The sequence below is a fragment of the Muntiacus reevesi genome, chromosome 22 (genome assembly GCF_963930625.1).
Source record: "Muntiacus reevesi chromosome 22, mMunRee1.1, whole genome shotgun sequence".
In the NCBI taxonomy this organism is placed as follows: Eukaryota; Metazoa; Chordata; class Mammalia; order Artiodactyla; family Cervidae; genus Muntiacus; species Muntiacus reevesi.
Genome location: NC_089270.1, coordinates 27,245,679 through 27,273,135, shown reverse-complemented (window position 1 = coordinate 27,273,135; position 27,457 = coordinate 27,245,679). Strand labels below are relative to the sequence as shown.

At 36.7% G+C, this 27,457-nt stretch overlaps 2 protein-coding genes across 3 annotated transcripts in view; both read left to right on the top strand.

Annotated features, from left to right (window-relative positions):
- Positions 1-1,668: 1,668 nt before the first annotated feature.
- Positions 1,669-26,685, top strand: AFM (afamin). Of its 2 annotated transcripts, XM_065914082.1 has the most exons (16): positions 1,669-1,801; positions 4,770-4,818; positions 5,120-5,252; positions 5,994-6,205; positions 6,995-7,127; positions 7,771-7,868; positions 8,659-8,788; positions 10,644-10,858; positions 14,425-14,557; positions 16,544-16,641; positions 17,658-17,790; positions 18,846-19,069; positions 19,844-19,976; positions 20,621-20,682; positions 21,453-23,312; positions 24,415-26,685. In XM_065914082.1, the coding sequence occupies exons 1-14, from the start codon at positions 1,714-1,716 to the stop codon at positions 20,654-20,656; spliced, it is 1,815 nt and encodes a 604-aa protein (XP_065770154.1). In that variant the 5' UTR covers positions 1,669-1,713; the 3' UTR covers positions 20,657-20,682; positions 21,453-23,312; positions 24,415-26,685. The 2 variants fall into 2 exon arrangements, with proteins under 2 accessions (XP_065770154.1, XP_065770155.1); XM_065914083.1 differs by lacking the exon at positions 5,120-5,252 and having other exon boundaries at positions 1,722-1,801.
- Positions 26,686-26,766: 81 nt separating this feature from the next.
- Positions 26,767-27,457, top strand: part of LOC136152709 (alpha-fetoprotein-like) — a 41,842-nt gene continuing 41,151 nt past the window's right edge. The window contains exon 1 of the mRNA XM_065914084.1: positions 26,767-26,825. The gene's annotated coding sequence lies outside the window, so the exon portion shown is untranslated. The remainder of the gene's footprint in view (positions 26,826-27,457) is intronic.

The following is a 27,457-nucleotide window of genomic DNA, read 5'->3' as shown; positions in this document are numbered from 1 at the left end:
GCAGTTAGATAATTCCAGGCACATTCAAAATGACCAGGAAGAAAATTGGCTTAAATACATTAAGTTTTTAAACTCAGCATAGAGTGCTCTTTTATTTCATACAGTCACTAGAAAAATCTCATTCCTGTCAGTGATAGGGGGATTAAACTTGTGAACTAGATGGACTGGAGCCATCTTCACATAAGCACCAGGCATGAACCAGTAATCAGAAGTCATAAGTAACATAACTGAGAAGAAAATGAAAGCAAGTTGATGTAATAGCTGAATAGTTGAAATGACAAAAGGCTGTTTAGAGGTCAGCATGATCAGTGACATTTACTGGTTGCAATCAAAGATGCTGACCAAGCCAGTTGCAGAAACCTCAGTCTCTCTCTATCTCTCTCCCTCTCCCTTTTACTTTATTTACCTCTGTCTCTTTCTCTCCCCACTTCTCTTTCTCTATACTACTGTTTACTTATCCATCTGTAAAGATGTCTTTTTCCTTGGTAATTAATAAGTAATCTATGGAGTTATAGTTTAAAATTGTAAATGTGCCTTGGTCCAATAATTTCTCACCAGTAACTTTAGCATCCATTCATGAAACCGATTTAGATCAGTTGCTACTGTGAGAGTTACAAATGATTATTTACATTTATTAGTTGATCTTCTTAAAAAGAAAAGAGCTTTTGCTCCCTCTCCTTTTATTTTAATTTTGTATTGGTATGGATTCATGGAATTAAAAAAAATTAATGTGTTATAATGCATTCCTTTCATTACTTTATTGTCAAATTGTCCCACTGATTTCTATCTTCTTTAGACATGTCCCCATTCGTTTTTGAAAATTTCCTTAGTTTTAGAAGTCCAGGATTCTTACAGGGGAGAAGAGTGTTTAAAATCTTTGTGGAGGCACAAAGTGGGCTCCAAGGGCCCCAAAGAGCTTCCTGGTAGCTCTTGTTTTTGTGTCCTTTTAGTGGCCATAACTAAGAAACAGATTTCTTCTTTTATATCACGTACTAAAAATATTTCCTTATTTAGGATCATGATCTTAGTATAGGTTCCCAGAACTTGAGTGACTGGTTGAAATAACACAAACATCTTTTTTATAAAATTTAAAATTTATGTATTTTTAAATGTAAAGATAATTGCTTTACAGAATTTTGTTGGTTTCTGTCAGACATCAACATGAAAACACAAACGTCTTTAAGGCTATTAATTCTTATAATAAACTCGTTTAGAAACTTTGATTTTGTGCGTACTTGTTTTGCTATATGTTTACTAGAATAACATCTTATTTTTCCCCTAATTTTATCAAGTATATAAAATTATTTATTGTAAATTCAACTCCTTTTGATTATCAGAGAAGTTTAGCATCTTTTTAGTTATGCTTCCTCTTTGGTGAATTATTTATTCTTGTCCTTTCTCTTTTAGCATTTGCAATAGTTCAAGATTTTTTTTTTTTTTGGTTGTCTGTTTGACTAGGTATTGTGCATACTTAACCTGTGGACTTCTTTTTCTAACTCAATAGATTTTTCCAGTAAAACACTGAGAGAATTTTTTTCCTGGTTAATAATTAGCAAAAAATTCTGCAGAGTGATCAAATAAAAATCAAATATGAGGTATATGAGAAATAGGTTAAGCAAGTTACTTTTTTACTAATAGTGTCAAAGAATAATATAAAAACTTGATCTTCCTCATTCATGTTACTTTTCTTTTGTGAATGTGATTTCTTAAAAAATGAAACAGTTAAAACTTACAGGCTTTGTTATTTTCTTTTTCTTTTTGACTGAATCCCTAACCTTGCCCACACAGCCTCAAGATGTAGGTAAGAAATTTACTTGTCTATCCCCTAAGGAATGACTAAGTCTGGCTAACTTCTATTTTTTAACTTTGGTCTCTTTCAGTTTAAATTTTCACTTGCTTTTTTTCTCCCTCTCCCTAGTTTACATATACTGATCAGATACCCTGATCTAACCTTGCCAGATATTGTATTTTGGATCATATTACCTTATCTACTGACAGAGACAATTATCACACCCAGCAATCGGTCACCAGCATAATGGTAATATAAGAAGTGTTGCTGGGAGATATAATTTGGATTTGAAAGTATTAATGTTTCTTGCAAATATGTGTAGTGTACGGAAACAGTGGAACATTAGACATGAGTTGAGATTTTATTGGAACTTTGGCCGTTCGTTGTATTTCCTAACTATGTGGTAAACACCTTAAGGGTATGCAGACCCTGCTTTCCAACTGTACACACTTGGGGAATTTTTAAATCCCTGCAAGCCTGTACATTTCCTCAAGGCTTGCTGAAGCAGTGTTAGCCTGGAGGAAAGTGTGACTTTTATATTTCTTCTACTCAAAGAGGGAACATTATGAACTTCATCTGTTTGGAGGTGTTTTCTTGTAATCCCTCTGCCCTGAAAGACCATCTTTTTGCAGTTCACCAAGGTGCTATAAGTGTTTCCACGCCCTGAGGTTGTGGATGATGTCTTAATTTGGTACCCGCTCCAGTGCCTGCTGGGGCTTCCCTTGTAGTTCAGTCGGTAAAGAATCTGCCTGCAATGCAGGAGACCTGGGTTTGATTCTTGGGTCGGGAAGATCCCCTGGAGAAGGAAATGGCAACCCACTCCAGTATTCTTGCCAGGAGAATCCCCATGGACAGCGGAGCCTGGCAGGCTACAGTCTATGGTGTCACAAGAGTTGGACACGACTGAGCAACTCAACCACCACCACCACCACAGTGCCTGCTAGTGACCCCAGACACAGGGCTTAAAGAAGGATAGTCATTTTTGAGTTTTCCTTCTCCTTTGCCCCTTGTAAAAACTTGTTTTAAAAAAAGTTCAGTTGATTTTTGACTCCGATATTTTTTTGCATCCACGTTTTCCTTTGCACTTCTGTTACTCCTACCAAAATTCATGTTCAGCTGATTTCTCAACAGGACAGTTGCAAAAGTCTCCTAATAAACTTCTTGATTTCTCCTTCTTCATCCATTCATTCTTACATTTATTGGACAAATAGTTCTTGTTACTTTCTATTTGTTAGGTACTGTGGGAGATCCCAGAACATCAGACATACCATTACCTGGCTGGTATTTCTTAGTTTAGAGAAATGATGATATTACTATTCTATATAAACATTTTTAGTGATTCTTCATGGTTTCCAGTTGAGGCCCAAACTCCTCAGCTTTATATGAAAGGCATGCTTAATCTGGATCCAGGTTCTTCCTGTCTCTGGTTCCATTAAGTTTCTTTATGACTCACTTTCTCATCAAAGTGGGAGATTAATTGATTAATTGATGTTCCCCAAACATCCCAGGATTTCTTACCTTTGTGCTTTTACTCACATCATTCTCTCCACACAGAAAGATGAGCTTCCTTACTTCTCAGTTAGCTGAAACCTTGGACATTTTTTAGACTCAACTTACATACCCCTCTTCCTATAATCCTTTTCTGGTTCCTCACCCAGAAACCATAAGCATTCCTGTTATGTATGGTTGCTGCTCAGTTGCTCAGTCATATCTGACTCTTTGCGACCCCATGGACTGCAGCACGCCAGGCTTTCCTGTCCTTCACCATCTGCTGGAGCTTGCTCAAACTCATGTCCATTGAGTCAATGATGCCATCCAACCATCTGGTTCTCTGTCGTCCCCTTCTCCTCCTGCCCTCAATCTTTCCCAGCATCAGGGACTTTTCTAATGAGTTGGCTCTTCTCATCAAGTGACCAAAGTCTTGGAGCTTCAGCTTCAGCATCAGTCCTTCCAATGAATATTCAGGATTGATTTCCTTTAGGATTGATTAGTTTAATCTCCTTGCAATCCAAGGGACTCACAAAAGTCTTCTTCAATACCACAGTTCAGAAGCATCAATTCTTCGATGCTCAGCCTTCTTTATGGTCCAACTCTCACATCCATCCATGACTACTGGAAAACCCACAGCTTTGACTATACGGACCTTTGTCAGCAAAGTAACGTCTATGCTTTTTAATATGCTGTCTAGTACCCACTTTAATGTAGAATATCATATACATTCTATACTGGATTACAGTCATGTTCATGAGTCACCTGCACTATGAGAGTATTTAGGAACCAAAATACCCAAAAACATTTAGGGGAGATGTTTTAGTTATCATTGATTGCCTCATAGTAACCAGTGCAGTACTTTGAAAAAGTAGATTCCATGAAAATATCCTGTAAGAACTAATATAAATGTGTTCTGATAAGTATGTGCTTATTGGAAAGGAACCAGTGGTGTTAGACTAGTTCAGAGATCACCTAAATATCTGTGTCTGACTAGCAGCATAATTTACGCTACCGTCAGCATGCCTGGCATCTCTTGCTGGGCCAACTGTAGCATTATATCACTTAACAGTGAAACTTCATACTACTTTCCTAGTTATACCTGTTATCTAGCATGGAAAAGGTGCTGTGTTTGACATTTGTGGCTGGGGAGCCATCAATAGTAAATCTATACCTGTTATCTAGCATGGAAAAAGTGCTGTGTTTGACATTTGTGGCTGGGGAGCCATCAATAGTAAATCTAAAGTTTGCTGAGTCTGAAATTAATTCAAGCCAATTCACTTAATGAATATTTTTAAGCACATAATCAACTGTGATTAAAATGTAATATTTGGCTCATATGATGTTTCTTCTTCATATTAAATATGCTATTTTTTTCTATTTCATTTTTATTTTACATTTTTAAAATGTGTTACATGTAGTAATTTATTGGTAAAATATTAAAATACCATATTACCATTACCACATAATAACTTAAATATCTTTGTTTCAGATGATGTCAGAATCACCCAGAAATTTATAGAGGATAACGTTGGATATGTGTGAGTTCCTCTAAACTTGTTTTGATGATGCTGGTGTTTATTATAAGTTTATCTGACATCTTCCAGAATTATTAATGCTAATATATTAATTAAATAATACCATATTAAAAAGTGAATACAGTATTAAAGAAAAATTCAGATGAGGCAATTGAATTGTCAAGAAGTTATAAAACTTAAGAGACTTCACATTTTGATAATTTTCTAAGGTTAGTCAGCAAGTGGGTGTTCCTGTGAGATTTTGGTTGGACATAACTGGAAATTCTGCAGGTCGTCATTGTGTACTCTGTGTGGACTGTTACAGCACCATCATTGCATTTGCTCAATATATTCAGGAGGCATCCTTTGAAGAAGTAGAAATGTTGGTAAAAGCCATGACAGAATACAGGGATAAATGCGTGGCTGACAGGACACTCCCAGAGTGTTCAAAATTAGCTGTAAGTAAATTGTTTGCGTTTCTTAAACAAACAAGCTTATTTGTCAACACTGAGGGAATTTTTGGCCTGAAAATATAGAGAGATGCTCTATGCTCTTGTTGTTACTTTGCCTGACTTCGGTATTTAGGATAAGGCACTTTCTTAGGAGAGATGCAGTTCTGTGTACTGATGCCCAGGAGGACTTGGCTATGAGTTTGCAGTCTATGCCATAAGTACACAGGCAGGAAGACTAAACGAATAGCCTGGCAAAGTGCACGGAAGTAAAGTTACTTTCTTTACCTGCCTCTCAATATGTACTCTCTGTTACATATTATATATGTATTACATATATGTTACACATTACATATACTCTCTTTTCTTGGCATCCTCGCAATAGAGTAACCATCTGCATCTCTAGAAAGCTATTACTAAACATTACCACTAAATACTTTACCAACTTATTACACTCTGACACTGTTACCTTGTGAGAGAAGGAAAAAAGTCACTATGTAATGGAGATGTAGGCAGAAGAGAGATAGGAAGAGGTTAAGGGGACTCAGGATAGGATAGAGAGAGTTTCCCAAAGTGTAGGATGGTTGTCAAGGCTGTGGGTAGAGATGCTCTGCTGGTAATATTGGGAACATCCTGGAATCTCTTTCTCAAAGAGTGACACTCACCACTCACTATCTCCATTGTGTCATCTCAGAAGCCTCAGAAATGTTGCAATGAGTTAAATGTGTCTTTTCCTTTTCTGTTGTCCAGAATGAGGTCTTACTGGAAAATATATGTGCCATGGAGGGACTGCCACAAAAGTATAACTTTTCACACTGCTGCCGTAAGGGTGACTTTGAAAGAAGACTCTGTTTCTTCCATAATAAGAAAGCTGATATAGGATTTTTGCCTCCTCTCCCTACCCTGGATCCTGAAGAGAAATGCCAGACTTACAAAAATAACAGGGAATCTTTTCTGAATAAGTAAGTTTAATTTTAGTAGAAAAAGCATCTAATTGAAGATAATTCTTCAATTCTTAGGCTAAATTCAATATCTATTCCGAAGGAACATAGCTGGGTTTACAGATCAATTAGTTTATTCAACCTGCATTTGTGTGTCAGATTCTGTGGTCATTGTTGAGAAGATGAACAAGATATGAAACCTGCTTTCAAGATCCTTTCAATAATGATGCATATTTTCTAATGGGATAAGCCCCAGAACCCAAGTGTGTGCAAGGTACAAAATCACTGCTGGAGGAAATATATTCCCTTTCAAAAGGGAAGGTGCAGCTTTTACCAAAGATAAACATTAAGTCAATGGATGTTTAGCAGTGCAATAGTTGCAGAAGCAGAGACTTTTTCTGGAAACCTTAAACCACGAAGTTTTCTTTTAACATGTAAGTGATTACGATCTCTGGATCTCAGATGGAGTCTGTATAGGTAGCTGTTCTTTCATGACAAGGAGAGCTGCGGACCATCTGGCGTTATGGGGAAGAAAAGAGAACAGCCAGGGCCTTGCATTCATGATTAGAATTGCAATCATCATTCTTACTTGGGAATTGGGAACTTGATTGGTGTGACATTTTTGGAGACTCAGTAATGTTGCCTTCCTTTGAAGCCTCAGTAATGGGAAATCCTTCTTTCTCTCACCTTCACTTTCGCAACTTGATCTTGTCCTTTTAAATCTTATCTTTCCCTTCCCTTGCCTATGATTCCTTCACTTCTTTCCTGTTTTTCCCCCTTCCCTTCTTCCTTCCTTTTTTTCTTTTGAAGTTATGTCTATGAAGTTTCCAGAAGGAACCCCTTCGTTTTTGCTCCTACACTTCTAACTGTTGCTGCTCGTTTTGAGGAGATGACTAAAACATGCTGTGAAGAGCAAGAAAAAGCTAACTGCTTTCGAACAAAGGTGGTGGGCATTCCATTTATTCCATTTACTATTATATACATTCATTCCACTTAGCAAAGGTAGGTATTAACGCTTATTAAAAGGACAGGGAGTCACCCGAAATTGTAGCTCTTTACTTAAATTATAGCAAAAGAGTTTTTTTTTACCACTTATCAGCCGTTCTCTTGTCACTTTCACTGTTTTTTCAACCCATTCACCACCTGCTAACTGATCTAAATTTCTTATTACTTGAGACCTTTGAAAAATTGCCCATATCTAGGGTCTCTCTTCTGGTTTTGTTTTCCTTGTAAATTGGAAGGAAACACTAGTGAGTAACTAACCAGGGTAAACATGACATTTTATCTTCTATCTTGGACAAGTCCTTAACCATATAAGTGAATCATCCTGGTAGAGAGGGACAAGCTTACTGCACATGGCACTTCCCAACAAGTGTAATCTGGTCATCAGGAAGACTAGCTCTGCCTTCGTAATGTGCCACACATTTCTATTTATTTTGCTATACACATTTCCTGAGATAAAAAACCCCATAGGTTTTCTATTTCTGAGGAAACATTGGGATTGTTTGGTTGACATGTGGTTAGGAAATAAGAGAATAGTGGGATTTTTCCACTCGCTTCAACAACATTTTCTCTTTATCCTTCAGGCAGAACCTTTCATATACTATTTAAAAGCATTGTCTTCTTATCAAAAAAATGCCTGTGGGGCACTTATGAAATTTGGACCACAAATCTTACAATTTATGTGAGTTTTATAATCTATCTTTTGTTTCTATTTGTATTTTTTTTTTTTTGGTCTGTGTTCCATTTTTGTTAAATCATTGATGACTTATTATTTATACTCTTCTTAGATCCTTAGGGGTTTTGAGGTGGGGATTAATCTGCTTGGATTGCTCAGAACCAGGACGTTAGATCAGGATGAGAGAAGCCCTGAAAGGTGGAGAGATCCCACGGAGAAAGAGGGTTACTTCTGAGTTAGTTTTTGGTTATTTGGGAATCTGAATGGGTCTGGGAGTTCCCAGAGTTTTAAAACCTCCAGGTGCTTTAGACATGACTTATCCATCCATCTTTGACTCTAATAACTAGGAAACTACCTTCTAGGGACACATTTTATTTCACATCTTACTTAGACAAACAGCAAGGGTACTAGTGCAATGTTTTGTGAGAAATTCTGAGATTTCAAACAGATCAGTGAAAAAGGTTGCTGTGATGAATTATCTATGGCTGCCATGGACTCACAAGAAGAAATGGTGGTCCTTAAAAAATGTGTTTTGCTATAACAATTGTAGAAGAGGGCATATCTTTCAGGCCTTTTTCTCCCCCTGGTCCTGAACTAGGACTCAACATATCAACCTAGGATTTTCAAAATGATCATGTGGGCCAAGTAATGTTTAAACAGTTATTTGGTAAAGCCATTGGTGAAAAAACAAGGATACCAATGCTTACTGCACCTACCTATACTGTATTAGCAAAGAACTTCCTTTTGTCTATTTGCTGTTCAAGTTGTTTTAGTGGTTTATCAATTCTGTTTCCAGAAACATTGCTGTACTTAGTCAAAAATTCCCCAAGATTGAATTTAAGCAACTTACCTCCCTTCTAGAAGATGTTTCTTCCAAATATGATGGATGCTGTGAAGGGGATGTTGTGCAGTGCATCCGTGGCAGGGTAAATATCCTATAAAACCAAGCAAAAATAGTGATTTCGGGGTGGCTATTTTTTATTCTGAAGTTGCCTGAATGTGTGACTACTCACTACAATAAAATCATAATGTTAATAAATTGTTTGGGAATAACAGATAGCACTACTGTGTATAAAACAGATAAACAACAAGGACCTCCTGTTTGGTGCAGGGGGCTACATTTAATATCTTGTAATAGCTTCTAATGGAAATGGAAAAGAATCTGAAAAAATATAGTCCCTTACATATATGTTCAGTTATATATATATATGTCTGTGTATATATATATGATGGAAACTAACACACATTGTAAAACACCTATACTTCAGTAAAAATCAATTGTTAAATAATAACATGAACCAAATAAAATAAAAAATAAAGTACTAACAAATAAGACCAAATAAAGCGTTGGAGTTTTAAAAGAATGAGATTGTTTTTAGATTACTTCATTGATTCTATTTTATGTGACTAAGTACACAGGACATAATCCCCAGGAATTTAGAATTTGTGAACATTCATTCAGCCAGACTAAAGTTTTCTTTAATATTGCAAATACTCTTTTAGAGATATTAGAAATTAACAGTAAAACTCAGAAAATGACTGGTGATCTTTATGTTTTCAAGAGTTGCTTTCTCTGAGTTTCTTCAGGATACTTAGGAACAGTCTTTTCAAATAAATGAATATGTACATTTAAAATAACTTTTATTGTAGTCTTTAAAGTGATTCTTTAAGGACATATACTGGTAAATGTAATAGTGACCTAGTTGAAGTTGTTCATGCATACAAAGGTAACACAATTTCATTAAAAATAATCCTGACTTCTTAGTTAAAATTAGGTTTTTTAAGTGATTTTTAAATTAGTCTTACTGTTTTAAATTCAAAATAAAACATCATGGTCATTAGATAACTTGAATTTTGTAGTATGAAGATATATATATTTTATTTCCAGTAATGGACTTTAGATGTCCCCAAGAATTATTTTGTCCTTAACTTTATTGCAATGAAAAGCAATCTCACTCACTGTTTATTTGTGTATTATTTGGTCATTTATAGGGATGTTGGTTTTATAATATTGAATAAAAGGTACTGAATTAGGATATAATTAAAGAGTTTTCTGTGAAGTTTGGAGCCGAGACTAAGGGATCATATTATATTTTCAATATCCTTTTTTTGGATAGCTTTATGTAGAAATAAGAGCAATTGAATGGTATACTTCATTCAAAATAGAAATGAAATTTTAGACAGTAAGAGATGTGTTGCCCTGAATAATGATGGCCTAAGGTGAGATGTATATTTGTCTGCAAAGATGGACTCCCTGGTTCTATGTGGTTTGATGGAAACATGGTACAAATCTCCATTCCATTTTTCATCTCAACCTAGAGCTCCATCTCATTCCTCACCTTCAGTGTTCCCCAGAAGAAGATTCCAGGTAGGAGAACAGCTTGAGCAGAGTCCGAGTGTCTAGAATAGTCCAGCACTTTGATGAAACTCAGTGTAGTTCATGTGAAGTGGAACAGAGAGTAGGAGAAATGTCCAGCCTCATTCTGAAGAGTCTAGAGGAAGAAGCAGGGGTTAGACCACTTTTAAAAATATTCCAGCTAATATGTAATAAATTTATGAGTCTATTTTTTGTAATTATATCATCTAAAATCCTAAGAAATCAAGCTTGCATTAAAAAATGAAAGTTCACTGTATTAAATCAATACAAAATTTAATTAGCTATCAAATTAGTTGATGAAACAATTCTAGATGCTATACATAAGTGCATTCCATTTACGAAGGAGAATCTAGCCCTGAAGAACTTATGAAAATAAAGTCATTTCTCATTCTTATTTGATACAGAGCAAGGTTATGAGTCATATTTGTTCAAAACAAGATTCCATCTCCAGCAAAATCAAAGACTGCTGTGAAAAGAAAATACCAGAACGTGGAGAGTGTATCATTTACTCCAATAAAGATGATAGACCAAACGACTTATCTTTAAGAGAAGCAAAATTTATTGAAAGTGACAATGTGTGTGAGAAACGAGATGCTGACCAAGCGAACTTCATGGCTGAGTAACATACCTCTATATTGACATTTATAAGGCAAACAGAAACTTATGACTTGATCTATTTTGGCTAACTTGGGTGGAAGACATAGGAACCATTTAAATCATTGGGTATATCACATAATTTTTAAAAATCATGGTTTTAGGTTGGAATCTTTTTACATTATTTTAGAAATTGCAACTGCGCTATGACAGTGATGGCTAACATTTATTGAGTACTTGATATGTGCCAGACAGTGGGCTAAGTACAGATTATCTATTTTAATTCTCACAGCAGTCATGTAAAATAAGTGTGATTTCTCCCAATTTTCAGATGAGCAAAGTGAGGTAGAGAGAAGTTAAGTAGTTTGTTTAAGGTTCACAGTTAAAACATGGCAGACTAAGGATATGACCAAGGAGGTCTGACATAAAAATTTGCAGGCTTATCTGCCACTTGCCTGTGGCAGAAGGCTCTCCCCTGCCTTCTCCCCCAACTCCCACCACTGTTTAGCTGACTTGGAAGCAAAAGGACTAGATTTGAATCTTGGTAGAATCATCGGGACAAGTTAATCTGTCTGTATTTTAGGAATTGTATGTAAAATTCATATGAGAATATTTAGTCATTCAAAATTTGTCAGTAATAACTCTGGGTTGACCTAAAAGTTCATTCGGATTTTTTTCTGTAAGATGTTATAGAAAAACTCAAATGAACTTTTTGGCCAACTCAATATAATCCAGGGGCTTTACCAAGTAAAACAGGGTTTTTGCCTCCAATAAGCTTTCATCAACAGAAGTGTGATGTGGAAAGAGGGCAAGAAACACTCTTTAATTTCTGAAAGCACTAGACCATAGGCAATATGGGAATAGAAGAGGAAGTCCTTGGGGACTCTGAAAAGTCTTGATGGGGAGGAGGTACTTGAAGAAATGCTGATAATCTGGATAGAAGGGGTAGAACACTGATAGAAGTGTGAAACTGCATGGTGTGTATGTGGTTGTGCTAGGGTTTCTGCAGTGAGAGAAGCAGGTAGGGAGAGGCACATGGGTCAGATCATCCAGATATGCTAAGTAACAAGATGCCACCGAAGGGTTTTCATTGAAGAATAAGGAAGGACAAAATCACTTTTGTCTTTTAGAAACTTCATCTGGAATGAATCCCAGTTTGGGGCTTAGGTGGTTGGTAAGTAGTTTTCAGACTCAATGAGATGGGAAGTATGGGGGAAGGTTTGTGGGAAAGAGAAACTCTTTGTATCTGACCACACTGATTTCCCAGGTGGCACTAGTGGTAAAGAACTTGCCTGCCAATGCAGGAGGTGTAAGAGATGAGGGTTCGATCCCTGGGCCGGGTAGATCCCCTGGAGGAGGGCTTGGCAACCCACTCCAGTATTCTTGCTTGGAGAATCCCATGGACAGAGGAGCCTGGCGGGCTACAGTCCACTGGATTGCAAAGAGTCGAACACTACTGAAGCAACTTAACACACACACATTGACTTTGAGTTGCCTGTGAGGTAATGCAGTGGAAATATCATAGGATGATTTTATATATGAACCTGGAATTCTGGAAGGATGTCTGGATTGAAGAACCAGGTTATTGAATACTTACGCAAATTTTCAGTGCTTCTCATCCGTCAATGAATTTAATTTTCAAAACAAACTTCTGTGGTTAGAATGTTTTTTTAAATAATCATTTTATAGGCAAGGAAACTGCAGTACAGAGGTTAACTAACTTGCTCCAAAGTCACACAACTAATATGTGGTGGAGCGAGGGGTCAGATTCAACCAGTGTGGCTCCAGATTCCTGTTCTTATAACCACTGAGTTCTATTGCTTCTCATGAATCATGGATGCTCAGTCAAATTAAACTAAATCATTGATGCAGTGCATTTCACTTGTATCTGACATAGACTTGCTAAATGGAAGCAGTTTTCTTCCTTATCCTCATACTCATCATCTCCATCATCATCACCATGACAACTAAGATAGGGTGGGAAGCATGGGGAGAAATGATAGAGCAGCAATGAGCATGCTGAACCAGAAACAGTTTAAGGTGCAGTTTTTCTGGATGCCAATATTTGATGCAAGACCTCAGGGGATCTGCCACGCTAGGGGTTTTCTTCCAGGGGTTTTTGTTCACAATATTTTGGTGGTGAGATTTTAGGTGCAATTTTATTTCTGAGGAAAAGTTCATGACTTTTATGAAATATTAAGGGGAGCCCTTGATTCTCTGAAGTTAGACACCACTGCTTTAGAATATGAGACTATATCTCACAACTGGGACTGAGAAGGTAAATGGAGAAGAGGAGAGATGTCAGAAAAGCCAAGATTAATCAAGAGAAAAAGGCTACAAGATGAAAAGAGATGACAAAAGTCCCTTGGACTTGAAAAACTTTTGTGACATATGATTCTCACAAAACACAGATCATTTTTACTTAATTTGAAAGAATAAGGATGATATTTCTATGAAGAAAATTGTAAATAGCACAGGATAGTTAAAGAAAACAGCTCTCTTGAGAAAAGAGTTGGCTTGGTTTAAAAAGAATGAAGTAAAAAAAAAGTAAAAAATAAAAAAATAAGAATGAAGTAGGCGTCCTCTGGGACCGAGGTTCAAATTTTACAAAGTGAAAGTGTTAGTTGTTCGGTTGTGTCTGGCTCTTCCTGACCTATGGACTGTAGCCTGCCAGGCTTCTCTGTCCATGGCTCCAGGCAAGAATACTGGAGTGGGTAGCCATTCCCTTCTCCAGGGGATCTTCCTGACCCAGGGCTTGAACCCAGGTCTACCTGCATTGCAGGCGGACTCTACTGTCTGAGCCGCCAGGGAAGCCAAGAGCCAGGTGCTTTACTGGGCTGAGACAGTTTCCTCAGCTGTGAACTACTACTTATCTTGAGGGCTAAGTGAAGTTAAATGCGACAGTGTTTTATAAAGGCTAGGAAGCCAATCTTTGTCTCCTATGCCCAAAGCTTGATCCAATGCCTCGCACCTACTAAGGGCTTAATAAGTGTTAGCCTCTTCCTCTCTCTTTCCCACTTTATCCTCTAATCACACCCACCTGTACCCTTTTAATGCCTCACTAAGGCCATGGAAACAACTGCCAATGATTTGGACCTGCAGGGGTGATTACTCCTATAACTGACAAGTGACAGGATGAAGTAATGGGCAAAGTCTGCTCCACAATCTCTCCCCAGGTGCACCAGGAGTGAGGATAAGCCATATTCCCCAAATCTCAAGATGGAGGTTGAATGCATTTTCCAACAGAATTATACTCAATATGTACTTCCTAAAGTATTGGTAGCATGATCTACTATTACTGATGCTTTATGGATAAAATTATTTTAACAATGAACGATAAACACCTCTAACCATTCTATCCCTCCAAGTAAAAAACATTGCTATTTTAAAACATAATATGGAGGAAAATCTTTGCAACATGGTCTCTTTTGTCAAAATGTCCTCTTAAGTCACTCCTTCACCAGAGAAAGATGAAACAGGATTTGAAGGCAGACTCAGTAATCAAAGGTCTCCCCAGAGTAAAAGATAGCAGGATTTGGGGTTTTGCTCTTTCTTGAAGTTCTAATGTACAAAATATTTTACACATCACAGGTTTCTTTATGAGTACTCAAGGAGACATCCAGAACTGTCCACACCAGAGCTGTTGAGAATTGCTAAAGTGTATGAGGACCTCTTGAAAGAGTGTTGTAACATGGAAAACCCTCCTGGGTGTTACCGTCATGCGGTAGGTCCATTCTACAGGCTCAGAGAATTAAACAAACCAAGCAACAAACACTTAAAAACTCTCAAAGTTTTATCTGGTTCAGAGGGTAGAAAATGTGACTGACCAATCTGAGTCTATCTAAAATTCAGTGTAAGCTGATCCCTGGGAAGACCAACATCATCCCTTTGGGTTACACATAATGTTTAGAACTACGAATCCTGTGTGTTGAGGCAAAAAACTCTTCTGATTAAATATTTATATTTTTATTTATGTGCTCTTGTGTTTTCTTGAGCCATCTTGGATTTTTTATGATTATAAAAATAATAAATAATTATTAAGATGATTAAGAAATTACTAAAAGTTATAAAGGGAAAAGTAAAAACTTTCTGATTCTGTCAATAAATAGCTTTAATTAACATTTTTTTCATCTTTTCTATGCATATATGAATCTATTTATATGTATGTTTAAAAGATTGGGATAATGTTTTCTGAAGAAATTTTTGGATTTGTTTTTACTTATTGCCATAAAAAACATTTCACATTATTAAACAGACTTAAAAAAAATTCACTTTATTTTACATGATGGTATTCCATCATAATAATATATCTAAATGCTCTCCTACTGTATCTTTGACATTTTGGACATTTATTTGCTTTTTAAAAATTTTATAAGTGACCCTAAGTATCTTATTTCATTCATCTCTATTAATAGTTATGACTATTTTCTTGAGAGATTATCAGAAGGAAAATTACTACATCAAAGTATATAGACTAAAATAAAAAAATAATTGATACAAATTACTAAGTTGCTATCTAGAAAGTTATTACCAGAATATAGTCCAACATAGTGTTGAAAATGTTCGTTTCAACCCACCTTCACCAACACTACACATGAAAATTAACTTTGCTAAATAGTGACTGTGTTTTAAGAATTTAGTTGATTTTTGTTATATTGGAATATAGTTGATTAAAAATGTGATAGTTCCAGGCGAATAGCAAAGTGATCCAATTAAACATTTAAGAATATATTTTATAATGGAGCTAAGCTTTTCCTGTATGATTTTAGCTACTGTATTTATAATTTCCTGTGAACAGTTTGTTCACATCTTTTACTGATTTTCCTGTTGAAATTAGTGTGTTTTTAATATCAGTTCATATGCATTTTTGTGTATTACAGAAATTAATTATTTGACATTTTTTATTTGCTTCTCCTTCATTCGATATGTGTTGCTTTGCTTTACTTAAAAAATTACCCCCACTTGCCAAAAATGCCTGTTTTTATCCATTCATATTTGAGCAAGAAATAAGAAGACTTGAGTTTCATCCAGCTTTGCCACTGTCCCTAATGAGGAGGTCTGTTCCTGATCCTTAAATAGTGCTAGAAAATTCTTTTTATTATATGAACATACAATTCATCCTACAGCATTCCATCACTGGTGTGTAGTTTTCTCCCTGGTGGCCACTTAGTTGGTGTCCAACTTTACGCTTTGTGAGAGTTTGTCAAATGTTTGAAGACAATTATTGGAGGTTTTAAATTCCAATTCTAAATGATTAAAAAGATGGTATAAAAAAGATATATGTGATTAAAAGTGTTCTGTAGCAATACTTGCCTATTGGGTAATTCTAGGCAAGTCACTTGACTTCGCAGGACCAGATGACTTCTCTGGCCCCTTTAAAGGGAAAATCTATATGATCATTGTCAACATCAGATTTGAATTCCACTTTGTAGACTTTAAAGCTCTATAAAATATACGACGTAGTGACGATGAAAATTTAAACTGCATTTTGGCAAACACCATATCTGTGTGTCTAACTATAATTAAAAAGATTCAAATACTAACCTACATATATAGAAAACTACCCTCAACTTAGTGACTAATTTATGATAATTACAATTTGAAAATACTATGTAAGTATAAAAAAGAAATTAGACAAGTCAACATGAATGTTATGATTAAATTTATGATTAGATAAAATTTTCAAAAGCATGATTGTTCTTATTTTCAGGAAAATAGATTCAATGAAACAACAGAGAAAAGCCTCAAGATAGTACAACGAGAATGTGAACATTTTCAGAATTTGGGGAAGGATGACTTGAAATACCAGTAAGTTGTCTGAACAAGCAGGTTAACCCTTGTGACCAGGATAAAATAAAGATGACCACAAAGTGTCAAAAATTTAGCTCAGCCCTTTTGTGATGAATTCATAAATTCTGGGAAAGGATAATATCACAAGAGTTAAGAATTCACATCGAGCTGTCATTTTAAAACTTTATCAGAAATCAAGCTAGAAATGGAAGAAATACAGGATTTTGGACAAATTGATTATCTAATGCTTTAGTTTTGGTTAGACTTATCTTTTTTACTCTCAACCCAGAATTGCTGGATTTTGCCCCATTTCAGGCATGGGGAATGGAATGCAGCAAACTTCAGGTTGTTATATTTTCCCAAGGAAAAGATGCTCTTCCCAAGATTTAAGCCCATCTTATGGAGTTTAAAGAAATAATTCGGATTTTCTTAACACTTTAATGTTTGTTTATTCATGAATAATATGAAGGTTTTTTTGGAATTTTAAAAATTAATTACCATGCTAATGTATTGTACATTGAAACCAAACATCTTCAAAACAAAACATAATTTTAAAAATATGTCTTCACTATTTCCGCAGTTGGGTTGTTATCTGGGAACTCAGCCCATGAAAGATCTTTGTTTCTTGCTTCCTTCATCTCAGATTATCCTTTTCCAACATGTATTTATTAAATTTTCCCTTTGAAATGTTTATTTACAATGCAAGGGATTTCAAGTAGGATTTTACATACTAGCTAGCCAAGATACTTGCTGCCAAGGCACTCTTATCATCACAGATGACACACGATGGGCAAATCTGATAGTTTCTGAATTGTCATGAAATTAGAAGGAAGCCCATATACAGAGATCTATAGGAGGCAGGATGCAGGAAAATGGGGGGTGAAGAGACTGATCTCTACCATTTTATGAGAGAGCTGAGGTTCACGTTGCCCTTCCATTGGTTGTCCTTAGCCTTGCAGAGGTGGGGTTTCAGATGACTAAGCAAGGGAAGATGGGCTTCTGCTTTTGTTCAGAACAGACATATGCTCTTTCAGCTACCTCATCAATCTCACAAAGCTAGCCCCCCAGCTCTCCACTGAAGAACTGACCTTTCTTGGCAAGGAAATGGTGATAGCTTTGACCACCTGCTGTACCCTGAGCGAAGAGTTCGCCTGTGTTGATAATTTGGTAAGCCTGACTGTTCCTAAAAAGAAAAAAAAGGATACCTGCACTCATTGATTTATAAGTGATTGTCTGTCTTCCTCTCTTCACATTGTTATGCAAGGAATGTCAAGTTTTATTTTTAGCTCTCTGTGTCAAAATCTTGAGGAACTAAAGAGAATGTCTTGAATAGTTGCTTGGGGGTCTCCAGATCATCTTTCTTACTTTTTTTTTTTTTTGACTGCACTGATGCTTTGTTGCTGCATGTGAGCTTTCTCTACTTGCAGCAAGTGGGGGCCACTCTGCGATTGTGGTGTATGGGCTTCTCATTGTGGTGGTTATATTGTTGCAGAGCAGGGTTTATAAAGCATAGGCTTCAGTTGGGGTGCATGGGCTTAGTTGCCCTGCAGCATGTGGGATCTTAGTTCCCGGACCAGGGATCAAACCCGTGTCCTGTGCATTGGCAAGCAGACTCTTAAGCACTGGACCAACAGCCAAGTCCCATTTCTTCTTATTTATACTAGAAGTAATTTGTTAGAGTGAATGACTTGGAATCATAGTATTGTTTCAGGATAACAGAGAAAACTTCATCATTTTAAGTAACACTATAAATCCTCCTTCTTGTCCCACCAGGTCAGTAAGAGAAATGCTGCTTCTAGTCTAGTTTGGGTTGGGCATGTCTCTTTAGGTCTGGGGTGGCCCGTATGTGGGGGACATCCCAGGAGGGGACTAAATCTAAGGGTCAATGTGTCCTGCTGATGCTCTCAGTTAGCTGTTTGCAGCTCTCAGCTCAAAGTCACAAATTTGTATATATATTAAGCTTAATCTACAATAATTTAAATTATTATGGTTTTTTTAAATTCAAAAATTATTTGACTTTTTAATAATTAATTTTAATTCAAAAATTATTTGAATTTTTCTTATAATGCCATTTAGTACTTCAGCCTCTAATTTTTTTTTTTTTTGCACATAGTGTCATGTTATGATTGCAGAGGCTTTTCTAAGTTGACAGTGATATTAGAACAAACTAACAGTTCATCTAATCGTATTTCAAAACTCCATTGCAACTTTCATTGGTACAGGTGGATTTAGTCCTTGGAGAGTTATGTGGGATAAATGAAAATCGAAATATCAATCCTGCTGTGGACCACTGTTGTAAAACAAATTTTGCCTTCAGAAGGTCCTGCTTTGAGAGCTTGGAAGCTGATAAAACATATGTACCTCCATCTACCTCTCAAGGGTTATTTACCTTTCATGCAGACTTGTGTCAGGCTCATAACGAGGAACTCCAGAGGAAAAAAGACAGGTACCAACCTTCTCTTCCGGTCATCATTTTCTTCAGGCAGAAGACACATCACGTTTTATTGAGAAGGTTTATTGTAATGGATGTGTGATCTTGATGTTATAATCCTGTTCCTTCTGTCAAACTGTCCAGTCTATTCAGTTATAAAACGTAGTCTTTCTGGAGACTTGGAATGTCCAGATTGTGATTTGGAAACATGAGTGAGGGTGGCCATAAAAAGGCTCATAGGACGTTCATAATGAATCAAATTTTCTTGAGAGAATGTCATAGATGCTTGCTCCGAGAATCTCTCTTAATGTTTGAAAATATGAGAGGCCCAAAGGGGATAGGAATTTTGCTTTTGTTTTCTCAGGTAATGCTATAAATGCCAAAGAATCAGATTTTTTTTGGGGGTGTTGGCAGTGTCTGTATCAAGTGAAGTGAAAACAGAATTCAGTTACTGAGGAAGAGAGAATGCTTTGAAATGAATTTTCTAGAAACATCAAAAGTCACATATTCTACAATATTGTGCACAGTGAAGACTTACTATATGTTCCCACATTTTATATACAATTTCGTCCATTATTGCATAAGCCTCCAAAGAATGTTATCATGGAATCCATCCCATGTGTTTAGCAGAAAGGTTTCAGGACCTCCTTTCAAAAGTAGAATATTTTAACTTTTTACATTCACCTAAATGGAGGTTTCAAAGATACAATTCTGTAACAAGACTTTTGGAGAAGTGGGATTCCAGAAAGAAACTGTTAATTGATTCTGTTTGACATCATTGGGTCACAGGTTTCTTGTCAACTTAGTGAAACTGAAGCCTGAACTTGCAGGGGAGGAACTGTGGTCATTGCTGGCGGATTTCACGAATGTGGTGGAGAAGTGCTGCAAAGCCCAGGAGCCTGAGGCCTGCTTCAAGGAGGAGGTATTCCCAGCTCTTTTCTCTGGAATTCAACTGGTATTCCCAGCCAAACAAAGAAAATGGAACTCCCCACAGGACTCTGCTTCCTCCTTGCGATGCTTCCCTCCAAGTCCATCCATATTGTTGCAAATGGCAAAATTTCATTCCTTTTTATGTCTGAGTAATATTCCATTATGCATACATACCACATCCTCTTTATCCATTCATCTGTTGATGGACATTTAAGGTTTCTTCCGTATTTTGACAATTGTAAATAATGCTACTATGAACATTAGTCTACATGTATCTTTTCATTAAAAATTTTATTTATTTATTTATTTGGCTGCACTGGGTCTTAGTTGTGGCATGTGGGACCTACTTCCCTGACCAAGGATTGAACCCAGGCCCCCTGAATTGGAAGTGCAGAGTTTTAGTCACTGGACCACCAGGGAAGTCCCTGGGCTGCATGTATCTTTTCAAATTAGTGTTTTTTCTTCTTTTTTTTGATATATATCTCTGGGTCATAAGGCAGCTCTATTTTTAGTGTTTGGAAACCCTTGTACACTGTTGGTGGGAATGTAAATTGGTGCAGCCACTGTGGGAAAACAGTATGGAGGTTTCTCAAAAATTTTCCTCTATTTTTTTATTTCTATTTTTTTCTCTCTCAGAGTTCAAAATTGGCAGCCAAAAGTCAGGCTGCTTGAAAGACATCAAGTAAAACCCACCTAAGGTAATGCCTTCTATCTCAATCAAAGGCTAAATGTGTTGGTACTTCTTTGGTCGTTTTTGCTTTTCCCCTCTCATGCTTCACTGTCGATTTCTAGTTCATCCCCTAGGCCTTGCACTAACATTTCTGGCTTATCACCCTGGCCTTGCACTAACAGACCCCAGCACTGGTCCTGTAATGTGTCTCCGGGTGTCAGTCACTCTCGATGGCTGGGATGGCACGACTGTGTTTGTGCTAGCACCGTCTTACTGTCCCAGCAGTTTTCTGAATATAAAGACATCCACTCTTCTGCCTCCCTGCTACTGCACTCAGATGTCTGGACCAGAAAAGAAAGGCAAAGAAGATATTAATATGAAGGTTCACAGGGGAAGGAGGGGGCTGGGATGGGCAAACAGGCCTCAGTAACTTGTTCTAAGAGACTTACTGCAGGATTTACATAAAAGAAAAGTGATGTGCTTGTAATTTCAAAGAGGTATATAAAGGATCCCTTTTCCCCTGCAGTTTCTGAAAGACTTATGCACAGACTTTAGGAACAAAAGGTTGAGTAGATATAGCATGATGTTCAATGTCGGGAAAGAGAGACCTCGACACTGCCCCTGCCTCCCCGCCACCTGGTCAGAGGGCAGGTTTGGATCTACAAAAGGCAAAACCTAGTTACCACTAAGAGCTTTTTATGGCTTTCTAGCCCATGTATATGGTATATCTAGCCGTGTGCATGGCTTTCTATCATTTCATATTCCCTTGCTGCACAAGATACTGTTTTTTCTTTCCAGGTTTCTCAGAAAAGAGAGGAAGACCAACTTACCTACTTCCTAGCTGTCCTGTGGTGAATTTCATTTTCTGAAAAGAACACAGATTCTTCTGTACCTGTTGTCCAAGATAATGTTATTGCAGCAAGCAATAAACAGCAACATTATAAAGTTATTTCTCAAAGACTAATGTCATGTGTCAACTTGTTAACAAAATGAAACAATCGAGTCATTCATTCCATCAGCATCATTGGTTCATTGACTAAATTTACTTTTTTTTATAAAAATATTTTTTACTTTTTTCTTTTTTAATTAATTTTTATTGGAGCATAGTTGCTTTACAATGTTGTGTTAATTTCTACTGTACAGCAAAATGAATAAATCTATGACTTTATGGGAGACAGGACTCTGAAATAGCACTTCTGTGGACAGAATATGCACAGATTCTGTTCTTGTTGATACTGGGGAGAAAATGGGATGTTGTGGGCTGGTAGCATGCCTCCACCTCCTCCTCCTCCTACTATTACTAGCTGAGATTGAATGTTTTCATTGTAAAAACATTGTGTGGGTACTTATGATGTATTATCTCATTTAATCCTAACAACTTTATGAAGTAAACATTTTTTATTCCTGTTTTACAGACAGGGAAACTGAGGTTTGGGGAAATAAATGAATTTGTTCAATGTCATATAATTAGTAATTGGTAGAACCAAAAGCTTAAATTTGAACCCTCTAATTCCAGAACAATATTCTTAGCCAATGTATACATTACCTCCTAGGTAAGGCTGTGTCATGGGTGCCCTATAAAATCTGTTATTCAGAGAGGGGGGAGAGGGCCAGGGCATCAGCTGAAGTGGCTTTTTTCTCCCTCTATTCCACATCAAAACTGCTGCTATTTTGGAACTGTAAGTGATTGACAGTGACATCTAAAGAAGGAATGGTAGGAACTGGGAAGCCAGGAAGTGAAGGTTGGTTGTGGGCCCATGACTTGATGATCCTGGCTGTTCTCTAAACTCTTAAGGCTTTTTAGTGTTTCAGTGTCTGAAATAAAAGATGATGACCATCTAAGATATAATACATAAAAATATTGAGTTCTTTTGGTTTAACATTTCGAGCACAGTATTTGGGATTCTTATTCATTTGTTCAACAAATATTATTATTAGACCCTACTGTGTGTTAGACATTGTACAATATAATTCAATATAATGCAAATATAACCAAATATAAGCCAATTAGGCATCGTTCTTATGTCTACTGGGCAGGGGAGAAGACAGTAAGCAATCGCATACGATGTCATAGGTGTAGGATGGAAAAGGGGCCTTGCTGTGGGAACTTGTGGCAACAGCATTCCATCCAAGCTGAGATTGCAGGTGGGAGGGGATTGGAAGGGAGTCATATTCCTACTACTATTAACTTACTGTATGGCTTCAGACACAAGTTGCCTACAATCTAAGACCTCCAATCCTTGGTGTAGGATGGAAGAATAATCACTCCGTCACAAAAGCTTTAAAAAGATGTAATAAATTACTATATAAAGTATCCAAATACAATGGCCAGCAGACAGTAGGTGTTTAATTCATGACGTTAATTTTTCTTTTCTATCATTTTTCCAAATGCTCTTGTTTATTGTCAAGGATGACAAGGAAGAAAATTTTACTGAAATAATGAATGATAAGTTTAGCAAACAGAAGTGAAACAGTGCAGTTTGCTAATTCAATTTTGCACCTGATAGTGGATTCTCCTATGTGTCCAGTGCTGTGCTAGGAGACACAGATATGAAACCAAAGACCCAGGGACCTCTGCCATCACAAGACTCTATAATCATAGGGGAAACTGCCATACAACTCTCTCTACTGATGTGCCAAAGAACACAGTGATAAAAGGCAGGTAACCAGTGTGATGGAAAGAAAGGAGGGAGAGAACTGGGTTTTTCAAAAGTCTTGTTTTGCCTGGAAAGAGAGGATTTGGAACAAAAACAAGTCATACTGACTCTGTATGGCTCAGACAGAGCTCATGCCAATGACTAGAACATAACAGGACTCAGTTGATGCAGGAAGACTTCTAGTGCTAGAGATGTTTGTAAATGTCATCAGTCTCATGGTGCCAAGACTGCACATGCATGAGCAGTCACTACCCAGGTTTTTGGCAGGATCTAGGGATCCAGCCTTGGTTTTTCTAAGGTTCCTTCAAACTTTATTTCTATGACTTGGACAAGAATTAGGCTTGTGGTAAACATACTTATTAAAAATCATCATTGTGTCTTATACTTGCACACCTTCCATTTTTTTTTTATCTTAAAGATCAGTGTGGAGATCTTCTTCTCTTAGAGAACAAATTCTGTGTCATCTTTTGATTTCTATCACAAAACCCATTCCTTAGCCTTTGCTTAAATAATCCCCACAACCTGTCTTTCCTCTGATCTAAAATTCCACTATCAGTCACTAATAAAGAATTAACTCCTTCTATGTTTTAAAGAATCTCTTACTGTGAGAGAAGGATGCCCATGAGAAGTTAATTTTGTCCAAAAATAATTTTTATTTAAAAAGAGGAACTAGTTTAGCACACATAGAACAGTTTTTTTTTAAAGTGCCATCTCCAATCAGTTAATGGTGGCTGTCCTGTGGCATGGTGCTGTGAATGATTCTAAGGCCTAGCCATAGAGAAAGAGTAATGTCTACAATGGGTGACAGTCTGAAAGCAGTCATCCAAAGCGTTTGTCATTGCTAGAGTAATAGGTCTGTTTCTGGTAGCCCCAGGAAGTTTAGAGTATGGTCTCAAGGGAGTCACTCTAAGGATGCAAGACAACAAGAGATGTTGAGCATTAGGACTGTTGAGAGAACCCTGGAAAGCCTATGGAAACCTGGCAAGACAGTCATCCATATTCTTTACCATAAGCTAATGTGTCCCAAATCTAAGTAATGACAGATTTGTTGTTTTTCAGGCAAATGTATCTCTCTCACTTATGATATTTTTTTTTTTGCCTAGGAAACCAGAAATGAGATTATGTGGGTAGCAAAATCAAGCAATGGACTTCCAGCCTTGAAGATTATCTTATCCAAACCCCCCATTTATAAATGAGGAAACTGAGGACAGGAATGGTTAAAGTAGTAACCAGTGGTCTCCCATTTCTAGAACTTTGGGGCTTTAAGTTTAACTTAAACTTCTAAGTTAATTCATAGTCACCAGTGTCCTACCCTAGACTAAAGAACTGGATTATAGGCAAAGCAGAAAGCAGCTGGGAGATGTTGATATCTCAACTTTTACTACTAGCTCTTGGATGGTGTGAGCTCTGACATCAGAAAGATCAAGAATTTCTACCTGTGAGTCCATGAGCAAATTATATGAGCTTGAGTCTTCACTTGTTATTCAAGAAATAAGAATACTGCTACCTAAATATAGTCACATAAAGTGCTAGACTTGCAGCGAACACTCAGCAAATTCGGTTACATTCTCATGGGTTTGCTTCCCAAATCTGTGCTCCCCACACTCTCTAGGGACCTAAAAATGTGTCCAACACTGGAACTAGGGTCGTCATCATTTATCTGAATCTGGCATTGTATGTGTTTACTTAATCTCCTGCCATTTTAGAACTTTGTACATGTCAACAGACATTTCTAGGAAATCAGGTATTTACCAAGAGCATCTATTGATTACTTTATTTCAAGTCCTATGTGATGTAATCTTGAAAAAACAAGTAGACTGACATGACTCATTTTAAAGTCCAGTATTCATTAATGAATGCTATCTATCAGAAATATTTCTTCATTATCATGAATTTCTTCAATTTTTTCAGGGTTATAGTGGCCTGGGGGAAATATTCACCAGAAGTTTAATTATTAATAGTAATTACTTGGAAAGAATATAAAAGGATTATTCAATTCTCTCAAATGATAGAACACCTTCTATAAAGTTTATCTGAAATAATGAAGACTGTTAGATCCATATCTTTTCTTATTTTCTTCAGCTACATTAGATGTCAGACTCTTCAGAGAAGTTTACTAGATGCAGGTAGGGAATTCTGTTTATAACCTATACATCCTTGTGCCAGGAGGTGAAACGTCATGACAAAATTTCATAGATAGAAAAAGAGAACTAATGTATTGGGGAAACACAAGCAGGAAACACACACGGGGAAACACACACATCTTCCAGTCTAGATGACAGAATGATACATTTCGAACTTGTATTTAAAATTGGATAAATTATTTTAGATTTATATAAATATATTTAGATTGAGTGTTTATAGACTAATATCATGAGCTACATTATTCAGTACCTACTATGTGCCAGGCACTGTGCGCATTGCTTCACACATAGGCTTTCATTTAATCCTAACCATTATCCAGTGTAGTAAAAGTGATTAACATTTGATTGATAAGGACACAAAAATTCTGAGTGCTTAAGTTACTTTCTCAAGGTCATATTCAGTTTCAGAGCTAGAAACTGAACTCAGAATAACTGTCTCCAAAGCCTTTCCCTGTTAATATTGCTAATGATACGATTTCTTTATTAAATAGATAGTGGCTAAACTCTTTAGACTTAGCGACTGAACAATAGCAAACTCTTTAGAAGCTATTGGTGTAAGAAGGAAGACATATTTTCAATAGAAAGCATGTGTATGTGCACATGGTGAGTGAGAGTGATGGAGATGTTGAGTAAATCCTAGATGTATGAAATACTGTCTTTGCCACATTAAGACTAGCAAAGTACTAATGTTTATATTGTTGTTCCTAATGCCAGCATTTAATTTTCTTAGTGTTCTTTGAGTGTGCTAGTAACTTCTAATAAGAGTTATTTAATTAAAAAGTCAAGTTTAGTTAACTCAGAAGTGTCAATACAGATATGCGTAACATTTGTTGGCCAATGACAGAGAAGAATATATATTTGACAGATTTCAACTACATGATGTTTTGGACTAGAAATAAATCATTTAGAGAATACAGGTTAAATACAAGAAATGTTCTCAGTTGGTCAATCATGTCCAACTCTTTGTGGCTCCATGGACTGAAGCCCGCCAGGATCCTTTGCTCATGGGATTCTCCAGGCAAGAATACCAGAGTGGGTTGCCATGCCCTCCTCCAGGGGATCTTCCCAGCTCAGGGATTGAACCATGTCTCTTACATCTCCTGAATTGCAGGCAGATTCTTCACCACCAGAGACACCTGGGAAGCCCAAATACAAGAAAATACATATTCTTATAAAATGTATCCTGATTTATGATGTAAATAAAAACAGATCTGGAAATTTATGAGTGAATAAATATAGATTTGAATTGTAAAAAGAGGATTTCAACTTGGAAAATTTCCTCTTTTGCAAATAAAAATCTCACTTTCTTTTTTTCCAGCCACGCAGCAAACAAATGGCCAGAATTATCTAGAGGAGAACTTAAGAGCTGTGTGAGTTTTATTATCAGAAATTTTATTTGAAATTTACACTCGTATTATTTTGTAGGGGAGTAGGGCAGTGATATAACAAGACTGATGGAGGAAAAGTGTTTGATTGGCTTCAACATTCACACAAGTGTTTTGTTTCAGCACTAGCATTATGGTTGCACAGTTTCTTCAGAAACTGACTTATGAAGAAGTACAAATCATAGTTCAAGAGTTGCTAGATCTTGCAGAAAACTGCAAGAGCCTCAAGTCACATGAATTACCTTCAGAATCCTGTCACCAGTTGGTAGGTGAATCATGTTCTGCCTTTTTCTATTGGAAAAAAAAAAAAAAACTAAATTGCAAACAAAAGATGTTGCTGTGGGATGGGTTGATTGAATAATCAAGCAAGCAATTTTAACGCAAAATATGTACATGAGTCACACTCAAGATATAATCTTTGCAGGTTTATGAACCTACAGTTTATTAAGTTCATGTCTAAGAGATCACATTCTGAGAACCAAAGGCTTGAGAGAATGATTTATACCCTAGAACATCAGCTTGTTCATCTAAGTTGATTTCTCTTTCTCTGTCACTAGACTACTATTGTCTGACAGCTCATATGAAGATTCTTGGGAAATTAAAATACTTATTTACAA

Excerpts from the sequence above, each read along its gene's own strand:
- AFM (XM_065914082.1), top strand. The coding sequence starts at position 1,714 with ATGAAACAGTTAAAACTTACAGGCTTTGTTATTTTCTTTTTCTTTTTG. Across the intron at positions 5,253-5,993 it reads CAGAGTGTTCAAAATTAGCT|AATGAGGTCTTACTGGAAAA; the intron begins GTAAGTAAATTG and ends TCTGTTGTCCAG. Across the intron at positions 7,128-7,770 it reads CTAACTGCTTTCGAACAAAG|GCAGAACCTTTCATATACTA; the intron begins GTGGTGGGCATT and ends TTTATCCTTCAG.